Source organism: Excalfactoria chinensis, chromosome 2, assembly GCF_039878825.1.
Source record: "Excalfactoria chinensis isolate bCotChi1 chromosome 2, bCotChi1.hap2, whole genome shotgun sequence".
In the NCBI taxonomy this organism is placed as follows: Eukaryota; Metazoa; Chordata; class Aves; order Galliformes; family Phasianidae; genus Excalfactoria; species Excalfactoria chinensis.
This window is the reverse complement of record NC_092826.1, coordinates 91,133,461-91,147,214: the sequence shown is the minus strand read 5'-3', so window position 1 is coordinate 91,147,214 and position 13,754 is coordinate 91,133,461. Positions and strand designations below refer to the sequence as shown.

The 13,754-nt window shown below is 37.8% G+C and overlaps 1 protein-coding gene across 3 annotated transcripts in view; it reads left to right on the top strand.

Moving 5' to 3' along the window:
• The window catches only part of CNTNAP2 (contactin associated protein 2), a 624,497-nt gene that overhangs the window by 528,331 nt on the left and 82,412 nt on the right, over window positions 1–13,754 (top strand). For all 3 annotated transcript variants that reach the window (XM_072329823.1, XM_072329822.1, XM_072329821.1), the window contains 4 exons: window positions 545–763; window positions 3,155–3,391; window positions 9,257–9,502; window positions 11,886–12,019. In XM_072329823.1, the coding sequence (XP_072185924.1) occupies window positions 545–763; window positions 3,155–3,391; window positions 9,257–9,502; window positions 11,886–12,019 (836 nt within the window). The remainder of the gene's footprint in view (window positions 1–544; window positions 764–3,154; window positions 3,392–9,256; window positions 9,503–11,885; window positions 12,020–13,754) is intronic.

Below are 13,754 nucleotides of genomic sequence, written 5' to 3'. Positions count from 1 at the left end.
TCTAAGAATTCTTTGAATTTTTAATATAAATAGAATGCTATAGTGTTTGCTAAGAATCTGTTTGTTTTTCAGCCATAAAATGTCACATCACTTATTTACCACCACTTCATACATTAATTATTTTATTGTAGAAATTAACTGCTTCCCAGAGGAAGAAGAAAAAACAAACAAACAAAAAAAAAAACTGTGGAAATTAACATATATATATTTCAGGATCTATTGATGTTTTCTTTTAAAAGTTTGTGAGCATACTTTTCTGATATTATTGAAAATATTAGTGGAAATAAAAATTCTTCTTTCAGGATATATTTTACTTTGAGTTAATTTTAACTGTCACATCCTTAAGAGCCTTTTCAGAATGGTTTCGTGGAAGTACTAAAATTTCTACTCATGTTAGAAGGAGCTAAATGTGCTCATAATTCTGAAGGGTGTCTGAGAAGTATGTATTTCTACTTAAATATTTTCTGTTTAAGAGGTGTAAATGTACATGCTTACAGGAAAAAAAAAAAAAAAAAAAAAAAATTGATTTTGCTCAATGTTTCAGCTGCTACTGAGGTTTCCTTTTCATTTGATGTTGGAAATGGACCTGTGGAAATAATTGTCCGATCTCCCAGTCAGCTGAATGATGACCAGTGGCATCGGGTCAGCGCAGAGAGGAACGTCAAACAGGCCAGCCTGCAGGTAGATCAGTTGCCTCCAGAAGTTCGGAAAGCACCAACAGAAGGACACACACGACTGGAATTGTACAGCCAGCTCTATGTTGGTAAGGTGCAGAGAAGGTAACCAGGCTTTCATGTACTGAATGAACTCTCTGCCTCACGTTTAGCTATCATCAGTTAATTTAACATGGGAAGTTGCCTTCCTAAATATTTGAGAAAAAATTATAAAGAAGGAGAAATGACAAGCACCTGCAAAACTGCAGAGATGAGAGGATCAACTAAGAGAAAATATTCTGTACTGGCAACATGTCATTTTTTGGTGGTAGTGCCAAACTCCTGTTTTGGCCTGTTTCTCTCTCACATGTACTTGTTTACAATTGAATTGAAAATTTCTGCATAGGTCATGCTAGGACTGTATAAGCCTTCTGTGTCCATCCTAGTCACACAGGTTTGGTCACTGTCCATGCTTTTGCTCTTACTGAAATAATTTCTCTTTAGTCTAATGGGCTGTTTTCCCATTTGCTGTAAGATAGACTCACATGGTGTCACAAAAATTCATTCACCAGAACCAAATGAATACAGTCAATTTCTGGAGTTGCTGGTTTCCAGTGCATTTTTAGCATCTTATTCCAGCAGTACTTGTATTTCTCTGACTGTTAGCCCTAGGACTCCAAAGGCCAGACATGGCAAGTGCCACTAGCTGGAAAAAAATCTACATGAAACAGTGAGCAAAGAAGCAGCACCTTCCTACCTCTTTACATATCTGTTAAGTGAAGAAAGGAAGGGAGAAGGAAAAACAGATGTTACTTTATTTTTTTCCATGTTAGTCCAGCAGCTGAAATTAATCAAAATGTTGCTTAAAGCTGTTCTCTTCTTGGTAAGTGGCACACTGTTGCTGTAAACCACATAAAAAGTGTCAGCAGAGATACAGTCATTGTTTACACAATGAGTTTCTCCTTTACTGCTGACCATGATCCCAATAAAAGCTTGTTTCCAAATAAATTGAAATATTAAGTTTGTTTAGAAGAAAAAGCCTTAGACTTTTGAAAGAAATACCAAGACTTTTTATGAAAATGGAAAGAGATAGAAATATTCAAGCCTGAGTTCTTGGGGAATTGCTAATAACTGTTGAATTTTATAAATTGTTTTGAATTAACACTTATACCATACATCTTTTGAAATACTTGGTAGTTGTACTGCCAAAAGCTGAATGTCCAAACCTGCAGCTGATTTTCTTTCTTTCTTAATCAGATACATTTCCTATAACTTGAAGATTGAAGCTTACAAAGAATAGAGTCTCTGATTTAAATTCTAGCCAAGTCTGACAGAGAACTGATGTGAGTTCAAGTGTCTTCAGTGAACAATCTGAGTATCACAGCCTGCAGAGAGACACAGAATAAGAATTATTTCAGTACTCCATTTTCTGTGATAAATATTCCTTGGGAAATATGAAGGAACCAGAGGGATGACTTAAAATCCTGGGCATTAGGACATCCATCAGGACAGGAAAAATGTGACAATTATGAGCATTAGGATTCTTTCATCGCCATGGTGTATATTAGTTTGCATAAAGTGGAACCACACAAGAATGGCCTCTACCCTGTGCACTTCAGAAGAGACCAGAATAGGCTGTCTTCTCTTAATCCAAATTATCCAGTTACTAGACACTGATCTGAAGTAGCCTCTGGTTTCTGTGGCTGATTTGAAGCAGCAGATGGTCTGTAATTAGTCCTCTGCCCTACACAGGTCTCTGTGCTCTGCAGAGATGAGTGTTGAAATCTCCTCAGGCACATGTGGAACTCTTCAGCATCTGTGGCACTGCAGTCATCAAAGGGATGAGAGCACTGTCTGACAACTTCTCAGTCTTTTGCTTGCAGTTTCAGGGCTTTTGTTTTTGTTTGTTTTTAATCCAGCCCTAGGTGAGACTTTCTGAGATAAAATCATGTTTTTCAGTAAGTATTTACCAAGAAAAAAATAATCCTTAGTGACTGCTAAGAAAAGTATTCCAATCCAGATTTTGAAATACAGCTCTTCAGTACTGTGTCCTTCTCCCTATGCTTAGGCAATTAAGCGTAATGCCTGACGCTGCTTGTAAATGAGCATCTATATTTACTACTCCCTGTTTCTCCATTTTGGTTTTGAAATATATTAAACATGTTTCAAATATGCAATGTATCATATTATTGTTAACATCCATCAGCAATAATTATATAGTGAACAAAGTTATATTTTAGCAATGTAGCCAAGCCACGCACATCTCTAAAAATTTTAAAGTTGAAAACTGATAAGTGTAGAGCAAAGGCACATACTCTTTATGTTTATTTTTGGCACAGTCTGAAAGCTGACATTTCACTTTTCACTTATTTCAATTTCACTAAATTGTGGTAATGCCTCACTTTTATAAATAAGTTACTTAATTCCACCTGTTGTCACAAGCTTAGCAGGATATTTCCTGTAAAACTGTTCTCTGTTGTCTTATTAATATTTCTGCTCAGGTGCTGCAGGAGGCCAGCAGGGCTTCCTAGGTTGCATTCGCTCGCTAAGGATGAATGGGATAACACTGGACTTGGAAGAGAGAGCAAAGGTCACTCTAGGGGTGAAGCCTGGCTGCTCTGGCCACTGCACAAGCTATGGAATGTACTGTGCCAATGGTGGCAAGTGTGTTGAGAAATACAATGGCTATTCCTGTGACTGCTCCCAGACAGCATATGATGGACCATTTTGCATTAAAGGTAAATGATATGTGCAAAAGGAAGATCATAGGTGAATAATTAAATCAATTTTTCAGCTTTTAATAATTTAAAAACTAAATCCTGTTTAGTACTTCTTACTGGCAAGTCAAATTATACATTCATGATTTAAATTTGGTTTTTTGGTTTTTTTTGTTGGTGTTTTTTTTTGTTTTTTTTGGTTTTTTTTGTTTTTTTTGTTTTTTTTTGTTTTGTTTTTTTTTTGTAAAAACGGGGGGTGCTGCTAGTCATAACAGGTCTTAGAATCACAGAATCATAGTTTGGTTTGAGTTGGAAGGGACCTTTAAGACTGTCTTCTTCCAACCCTTCTGCTATAGTCAGGGATACCTCCCTGACTAGGTTTCTCAAAAGCCCATCCAGCCTGGTCTTGCATGCTTCCAGGGAGGGGGCATCCACAACCTCTCTGAGAACTTGTTACAGTGTCCCACCACTCTCTTAGTAAAGAATTTTTTCTTAATATCTAGTCTAAATCTACCCTATTCTAGTTTAAAGACATTTCACCTCATCCTGTCACTACCTGCCCCTATAAAAAAATGTTCCTCCCCATCTTTCATCTAGGTCCCCTTCAGGTACTGGTAGGCTGCTATAAGGTCTCCTCAGTCTCCAGGCAGAACAAACACAGCTCTCTCAGCCTGTTCTTGTAGGGGAGGTGCTCTAATGCTGTGATCATCTTCCTGGCCACCCCTCTGGACCCACTCCAACAGTCTGACATCCTTCTTGTATTGAGGGGTCCAGAACTGGATGCAGTACTCCAGCTGGGGTCTCATGAGAGCAGAGTAGAGGGGCAGAATCATCTCTCTTGACCTGCTGGTCATGCTTCTTTTGATGCAATACAGGATATGGTTGGCCTTCTGAGCTACAAGCATACATTGCTGGTTCATGTTGAATCTTTCATCAACAGACACTCTCTGCCCAGACTGTATTTGTGCTTGGGATTGCCCAGTGCAGGTACAGGACTTTGCACTTTATTGAACTTCATGAGGCTGGCATGGACCTACTTCTCAAGCCTGACCAAATCCCTTCCCCTTAGTGTGTCAAATGTACCACTCAACTTGGTGTCTTCTGCAAATTTGCTGACAGTGCACTCAATCTCACTGTCCATATTGTCTACAAAGATGTCAGGTAGCAACGGTCCCACCACCAATCCCTGAGGATTGTCACTAGACTCAACATGGACATTGAGCCATTGACCACAACTCACTGAATGCAGCCATCCAGCCAATTCATTATCCGGAAAGTGGTCCATTCATCAAATATACTTTTCTCCAGTTTGGCAACCAGGATGTCACACACTCTGTAAGTAGAAGACATCATAGGCATTATAAGTGTGTTACAAGCATTGATAAGATCCCCTCCTCAGTATTCATTTCTCCAGGCTGAAGAGTCTCAGGTCTCTCAGTCTTTCCTCATAAGTGAGATGCTCCAGGCCGCTAATGATCTTTGTGCCCTATTCCTGGATATGATCAAGGCCAGGTTGAATGGGGCCCTGGACAACTTGATTGAGTGACTGATTTAGAGGCTGACAATCTTGCCTAGTCTATGTAGGTTGTAACTAGGTGATCTTTAAGGTCATTCCAACTCAAGCCCTTCTGTGATCATTGTATGATGATTCTGTTTTTATTAAACTGAAGAGTCCAGAACTGAGCACAGTACTCCAGATAAGATCTCACCAGGGCAAAGGGGGAGGATTATCTCTCTCTGGCCACACTCCTTTTAAATGAATTCCAGGGAAGCATGGATCTTTTTGGCCACAAGGGAATATTGCTGGCTCTTTGTTTTCAAGTCTAGATTGTTCAGCATCTTTTACAAGGTGTTCCATAATTTTTCTTGATTTGAAAGTCTTAATGCCAGTTAAATTTACAATGCAAAATTTAATGGGCTGGAAATGACTTGTTTTTTAGATCTCATTATCAACACCATTTGTTAACAGAGATTTTATAATTATTTTGATCACACAATGGTCCAAAACCAATCTATTTTGTGTTTAATTTATCCTTTAACTCTTATCCTAGTACTTCATGGTTGGGTTTGCAGAGCAGCCCCATAATCTCCATCTTAGTAGGGAAAAATAACTCTCACTTCACAATCACAACTTATTTCTGTGTCAGGGAGTTTTTTCTAAGTCTGTCCCTGTCCATGACAGGGGGACAGCAGGCCCACCAGCCCAAAAAGGGAAGGAAGTGACGTGCGGAATGAGACTCTATAACCAGAGTTATAAAGGTTATAAAGAAGGTATGTGTTTATTCAGCGCTGGGCACATGGGGGGGATCGCTCCTCCTAGCATGTGCACCTATGGACAGAAGCGTTAGCAAGTTATAGAGCAAGCGTATACATATTCATCAAATTTCTGAGAAATCACCAACATACTCATTGTTTTTCCAGGAACTCATTTACATGCTGTCCCTCCTACTGACGCATGCGCAGTCCGTAGTGGGGGTCTCACTCTGGTGGTCGTTTGGATGAAGTCAGAAGTCTTCCTCAGGTTGCTTTGACCCAGTTCCTCTACTCAATCAGTCAAAGCCAATTTCTTTGGCTACCTTTCCCTTATGCGTACCCCAGCAGTATTGTCTTAGCTGTAGACCCAGCTGTATTGTCCCAGCTGTGTTATCCCAACTGTATTATATATTATAACTATAGCAATGTCAACATGTCCCACTAGTCCTTTTCTTCTAACATTCCCCAAAGCCTAGGATACTTAATCTTCATGAAAGGCCCACATTTACCTGATTCTTACTTTCAGAAGGGGAGAGAGAGTGTCGATGGCTTATGGGCCAGTTTGGCCCAGTACTGTGACTAATGGGGCAAGGGACACCCTGGAAAATGAAAAAGGGAAACAATACTGTATATTTTGTGAGGGATACTCCAAAAGTAATGCCTCCTGTTTTATTATGTTGACCCATAATATCAGAGGTGGATATTGCTGGTATGGCAGTAGAATTTAAGCCTTCCCACCAGTATTCCATTACATTTTGTTGCTGTGTGGCAGACAGCAGCAGAGAGACAGTCTGACAAAATGGTGTCTGTCATGGAACTGCATATGAAGCAAAGGTATGGCACTGAATTCCTCCATGCAGAAAAAAATGCACCCATTGATATTTATCAACATTTTCTTAATTGTTATTGAGACCAAATAGTGAATGTGAGTACAGTAAGGCAGTGGGTGATGTGTTTTAGCAGTGGTGATGGTCACATTGTTCTGAATGCAGCACGAAGGCTCTTGGTCATTGCTGGTGAAAATACGTAGCTAACAGTGGTGACTATGTTATATATATATATACACACACACACACATATATACATATAGATAGATATATATACATGTATCTATACACAGATCCACACAGATCCACACAGATATAGATACATGTAGCTAGGAATTTACTCTATCAAATAGTGATATTATATTCTTCATATCTGTTGTTGTTTCCATGGAAATAGGAATATAGGGGACATTTCTTTTGGAATGACCTATGTATAAATGGCCCAAGAAGATTTCTATTTGTAAAATGCAGCCCAGAAGAGCCAAAAGGTTGGACACCTATGGCTTACAGGATCATCAACAAAATCCACAGCAATTTCACCCTATTTCTTACCTGTTCTGTGCTCAGATGCTCAGAATAAAGACAGCAGACTTATTCCTGAGTTAGTCTACATCACTACATAGCTTGTAAAATGTACATCTTTGCTTCACATGTTTTGAGACAATGCTTTTTCTTTGAATTGTCTGAAGGATATGACAATTCCAAATACTAAAAGGGGATAAAAAATATTTCCCATTAAATATAGTGTATAGATTTTTCAGAAGTAAGATGGGTAATTCGGTACCAATCTGTGGCAGCTTTTCATAGATAGGAAGATATTAAGTGATGAAGGATTTTTTTTTAATTTTTTTTAATGAGTAGTGACATTTTTAAGCATTGCTTCCAACTATTCTTTAGATGCAGTACTAATGTGCTATATTCATATTATTTATTCATCTTATTTTAATCCCTTATGAATGTTCATAAACACATCCCCTTAAGTAAGTTCAAACATAGTTTATATTTTCCTTTAATAATATTGTTATAGATAGCAATGCCTATCTAGCATTACAATATCAGTGAATGAATGATTGCCAGAGGAAACTAATCCATTCCCAATAGACTAAGAAGGCTATGCTCTACAAATAATAGGCAACTGTGCAGTGATTCCCACAAAAGCCTGTCAAAATCAGCCTTCACTATGAGAACGTCAACCTTGAATTATGTTTTCAATGTTAAAAAATAGGAAGAGCTTCATCATAATGCAAAATAATAACAATGCTTTTTCTAATTAAGGTATTAACTCTGGTAAAAGTAGTTTTATTTTCTTTCTGGAGTAATTACAGATGAGACTTTGTCTCAGATTGCTGTTCAGAAACTTTGTGGAGCACCTCCTGGGAGATTTTGAGTGGCTGGATGACTGTGAAGAGGAAAGGGACCTGGGGGTATTGGTTGATGCTTGGCTGAACATGAGCTGACAGTGTGCCCAGGTGGTCAAGAAGGCCAACAGCATCCTGGCCTGTATAAGAAATAGTGTGGCCAGCAGGAGCAGAGAGGTGATCATCCCCCTGTACTCAGCACTGGTGAGGCTGCATCTTGAGTATTGTATTCTGTTTTGGGCTCCTCACTACAAGAAAGACACTGAGGCCCTGGAACATGTCCAGAGAAGGGCAACAAAACTTGTAAGGGGTTTGGAGCACAGGCCTTATGAGAAGCAGCTCAGGGAGCTGGGATTGTTTAGCCTGGAGAAGAGGAGGCTCAGGGGAGACCTCATTGCACTCTACAACTTCCTGAAGGGAAGTTGTGATGAGGAGGGGCTTGGCCTCTTCTCCCAAGCAACAAACAGAACCCGAGGAAATGGTTGCAAGTTGTACCAGAAGAGGTTTAGACTAGACATAAGAGGGAACCTTTTCCCTCAGAGAGTGGTCAGGCACTGGAATGGCTGCCCAGGGAGGTGGTGGAGTCACTGTCCCTGGCAGTGTTCGAGAGGCATCTGGATGAGGAGCTCTGAGATATGGTTTAGTGGTTTGTTGTAGCAATGGTAATGGGAGGATGGTTGGACTACATGACCTTGTAGGTCCTTTCCAACCTTGTGATTCTATGATTCTATGATTCTACAATTCAGGTGACTTATGCGTTGTTTCCCAACATTAGTCAAGCCCCTCAGTTAATTTTTTTTTTTTTTTCCTATAAAGTATTCTGAATAGGCAACTCTCATGAAGGACTATGGTTGAAGAAGATAATGTTATACTATTTTTGTCCAATCATATTTCAAATATTTCACATTTGGTAATCATCTGCATTCCCTTGTGAGGTTATTCCAAATCCACTGGAATTTGCTGGTCAGAACTTCTGTATTTCCTTTGCACTGACAGTGTTTGATAATGATGCCTCCTAGATCTCTCCTCCTTGTATCTCCTTCTGTGGAACATTATCTACTGCAAGATCTTATTGAGATTAAATCTAAGGTGTGATTCTTCTGATCTGTGCTTTTGATGTGGGATGTAGGTATATTTATTCTTTGTGAACTGAAGGAAATCTCTCCTTAACTGTGTGAATCCAGGTATCCAAGATTCATAACAAAGTATAATCTCCATTATCCTTTTCATTATTGTTGGAAAACAGTGAGGCTTTTAACTTAAATATTGGGAATTTTTTTTAATAATGAAGCAGTAGTAACACATACATATTAGTTCTGCTCAGGTCAACAGTAATATGTTTCATACAACAAATGTCAGCACATTCAATTTGACTTTCCCTTCCTGGTTCTTTGTTGTTGGTGGTTTTGTTTGGTTGTTGTTGTTGTTGTTGTTTTCTTATTTTAAAGATGTTGGAGCATTTTTTGAAGAAGGAATGTGGCTTCGTTACAACTTCCATTCCCCAGGGACTAGCATGAAGGACTTAGTTAGCCGAACACTGTTGAGCTCTACAGATTCTGAGATTACAATGACCAGCTATAACTTGAATAAAGAAGAACTCAGCTTCAGCTTCAGTACCACCAAGTCCCCTTGTGTCCTTTTGTATATTAGTTCCTATACCCAGGACTTCATGGCGGTGCTTGTCAAGCCATCTGGTAAGCAACTGCTTTGGACTCTTTCCATTGAAGGAACAACTGATAATAACAACAGTTGGACATTCAGGTGAACTCTGAACTAATGAGAAATTATTTTCATCATTATCATTTAAAAGTAAAATATGTAAGACCTGAATACTGATTCTGCTTTACTAGATTTTGTCTGGTATAACTCTTCAATTTTGAAAGGTTTCACTAGCCAAAGCTTCCACTGTTTCTGCTCAAAGAAAACGAACAGACAAAACTAATAAATCTTTTCTTAAAAAAAAAAAATAAAAATAAAAATAATAATAAAAAAAAATTGTTGTAACAGCTAGATCCTTGCCATAAAATAGCATTATGAAGGTGACAAGTAGGCAATCACGTGCAGACTCTGAAATAAATGGTTCACAATCAATGGCAATATCCCCTGTAGCCAATGGAAAGTGTTGTTACTATATGATGATTGATCAGAAAACTCAAGTTGGAGTGTTAGATATTTAATAGCAGTGTTGGATTCATGGGAGTAATCCTTCTTTCTCGCACATCTTACACAAAAGTTCTTCAGCATATATACATAACTCGTGTTACATATGCAGAAGTTACTCAGAGTTATGTTACATATGCAAGTTTCCCAGAAGTATGTTACATATTCGGTGACCAGTTCCAAGAAGGACCTCCTATTTCCTTGGTAAACAGCTTCAGCAGAGCTTCCTTATCTCCTTGGTACAGAGACACAGCTCTTTCTGCTGCCTTAATGAACTGCAGGGCAGGGGTATCTGTTGCGGACAGGGACACCAGGGAGAGACTCAAACTCGTGGGTACTCTAGTGTTGATTTTATTAACAAGCTCAGTACTACAGACATACAGAGCTTGGGTCACTCCTAGTGAATGACATCCAAGCTATACGAAGGTCCTATATTTATATGATCAGAAAAACTTACGTCACTTATGTTATCCATTCTCAAGACTAATTATTAATAGATCATCAGTTCTTCTTCTCAACGCTGTTTCCCATCTTAGAACCTGGTTTGTGCCGGTTTTCATGCTTCACGTGTTATTCTTCTTTCATCTAAGCTATCCAGTCTAGACCAGTCCATTCCATCTGTCTCATGGTCTTCTTTCATCCGAGCTATCCAAGCTAGACCAGTCCATTCCATCTGTCTCATGATCACCAACTTATTAACTACTAAATGACAATGTCAGCACTATTTTTGTCTTACTCTACTGTTTATGATTTCACAATAGTCTAACACCCCTACATGGGTCATGGTTCAGGGCTATACAGGGGATAAATGAGTAGCATATTGGCTGAGAACTTTACTGATTTATGGGAAAATGGTAGCATATTGGCTGAGAACTTTACCATTTTCCCTATCAGTATCCATCAACAAACACTAGCAAGCTTAATAACGTAATTACAACTTGTATCAGTGTAATGCACTGTTCTTCTGAAAATCCAACCATGAATGAGGTGACTAAATGTGGATGAAGCATAAAATATGTTATAAAAATGTTTGGTGATTATTGGACATTGGAGATGGACCATTTTCTGGTGGAATATAAAAAGATAACATATCTAAATTCCAAATTGTACCTTTGTGACCCCTGAAAATTATGTAGTTTTAAATGTTTTGAGCTACTTTCCAGGCCCGGAACATTTCAGGTTTGTATCAATAATGGGGTCTACATTTCCATTTTCCAAAGTTCTTCCTTTTAACGGAATGTTAAAATCTGCTATGAAGAGTAGACGCTTCACTTTTGTTTAGAAAATATAAATTTGACTGCATACCAGTTTAGTACTTTTGAATATTCTTTTCTAATAATATAACCTGAAGTTTTCATTCTACCACATACTATTAAAGTTCCATAAAATCCAGATGATCATCTGTCAACCACAATTAAATATGAGAGCAAAGAAATCCCCTGTGTTAATTGTATGCCAGTGTTAATTTGTTGCAGTTTCATTTTATTCAAGGCATAACACTTTATTCTTCAAAAAAACTTCATACTTTATATAACTTCAAATAAGTTTACTACAGAAGGGATAATAATCTCAACAATAATGTGCTACTTGATGTGCTCAAATTTGAAATGATTATCTGTATTGTTCAAGGCAGAGCTCTGATTTGTTCAGTTTGCAATTTGGAGAATGTACAAACACTAGTTTTGAGATGCCAGTCACTGTCATGCTTCAGGGTTATAAACTGGAAGCTGTTTTCAGCCGAATAATTGAATAATCTGAAACACTAGCCCTTTTTAAAATTCTCCAAGAGCAGATAGCATCTATGAGAACAATTTAAATGTTAAGTGGTAATAGTTGTATGAGGAAATAAAGAGGGGAAAATAGCTGGTAAATAAATATCAACATACTTGAGGGTACTTTTCACATTCGTTTCATTAGGGAATCTGCAAATTCGGTATAACCTAGGAGGTACCAAGGAGCCATATAACATTGATGTTGACCACAGAAACATGGCAAATGGACAGCCCCATACTGTTAACATCACACGGAATGAACGGGACATAATACTCCAGGTAAGCAGACAATGAACATGTTTTTGTTCCATCTAGTTTATTGCTTGTAGCTTGTAACATTTTGTAATTTGATGGCATCCTTTCCTCTGGCAATATCAGTGCAATTTAGGAAATAATAATATAATAGATGGCATTCTGCTTGGAAATCCCACTCCTAGGACTTAAAAAACAAAAAACAAAACAAAAAAAACCTATTATCTCTATTGCATTGAGTCATATTTGCTCAAATCCTTGATCTAGTGTGATGACAGCTGGGATAATACATATGTCACTGTAGATGCTCAAGGACATCAGAAACATCTGAGTGGGAAATAACCTGAGACTAAGGATAAACCTGCATTATTATGAAACAGTAGCTGAAAAACAGGAGGGATAACCTATAGTGTCTTAAATGGCAGTAGATACTGACACACAAGAAAATGAATATCATTCCTTAAGACCTGCATCTGTAAATAAGAATGTCTTAAAATTTAAATTTACCCTGCTGTCCAGTGAAATAGAAGAGCTGTTCACACAAGCAAAAATGAACTGATTCTTTAGTGTTTATGTGACAGGAGTCTCAGACAGGTGAGTATTACTGATGGCACGTGTACTTCTAGCCTACTCAGTTTTCAGTACTGCACCAACAGGAACTTTTCCTCTTTGTATTTTAGTTCACAAATCTTAAAGATAATATCATAGTGCTTAAATATCTGAGGAGAGCTCTGCATGAAGAAACCAGTATTTCTAGACAGCCTTTTCTGTATAGTCATTAACAGAACTCTGTTTTCATTCCCTGGCTGTCCAATCTACAAACACGGAGACTGCAGCAATATATGAGAACGGTTTTGTTGACAGGAGAGTCAGATAGATTGAATGGATTAATATGAATTTGATAGTTCATAAGAAGGAAATCAAAAACCAATAACAGATGAAATATAAGTAGAGGAAGTCTCCTTGGGAACCAAGCCAAAAGTGTAGCTATCACAGTATAATCTCCATACAGACTAAAACAGATCCCTGAAAGTTTTTCCAGGCACTAAAATGAAACCTTTTCAGTGGATTACAATGACATTTGGCTGAGGTTGCCAACTAAAATTAACACTATATGTACTGGAGCAGAATTATCAGAAAACTAGGAAATTTATAAAATGATGTATATACTGAAAAACATATTGGTGACATTTATAATAGCTTTTCAGATTTTGGGAGGCCAGGGCTATACTTTGATATATGCATCTTTCTCACATACTGAAGCATTTCTTTTTTTTTTTTTTTTTTTTTTTTTTTTTTTTTTTTTTTTTCTTCTGTCTCTTGCTGCTAAATAGAAGATAAAAAGCAATAAAGAGCCTTCTGTTATTTAAGGCTTAAATTTAGAAAATATGTGGCTTGTATACAATGGAATCATATGCGACTGATTTAGATGGTTGCAAGACCAAATAAATTATTGATGGCTGACAGTTGGACCAGATGATCTTAGAGGTCTTTTTCAACCTTAGTGATTTTATGATTTGCTGAAGAAATCAGATTAAATATCCCGCACAGTCAGAAATTACAAACTCAGTTAAATATACTGGTCTTACATCATCTCACCTACATTTAAATTCTGATGATTTTTCTTCTCAGTGTATTATGAGGCAATTGTTACCTAGGGCTTTCAGGAGCAAGAAACGTTTTATTTAGAGTTTCTGGGCTGAGGTAAACATCTCTCAATCAGTCTGCCTAGAACATGGCTGTTTTATAGAATCGGGAAGAA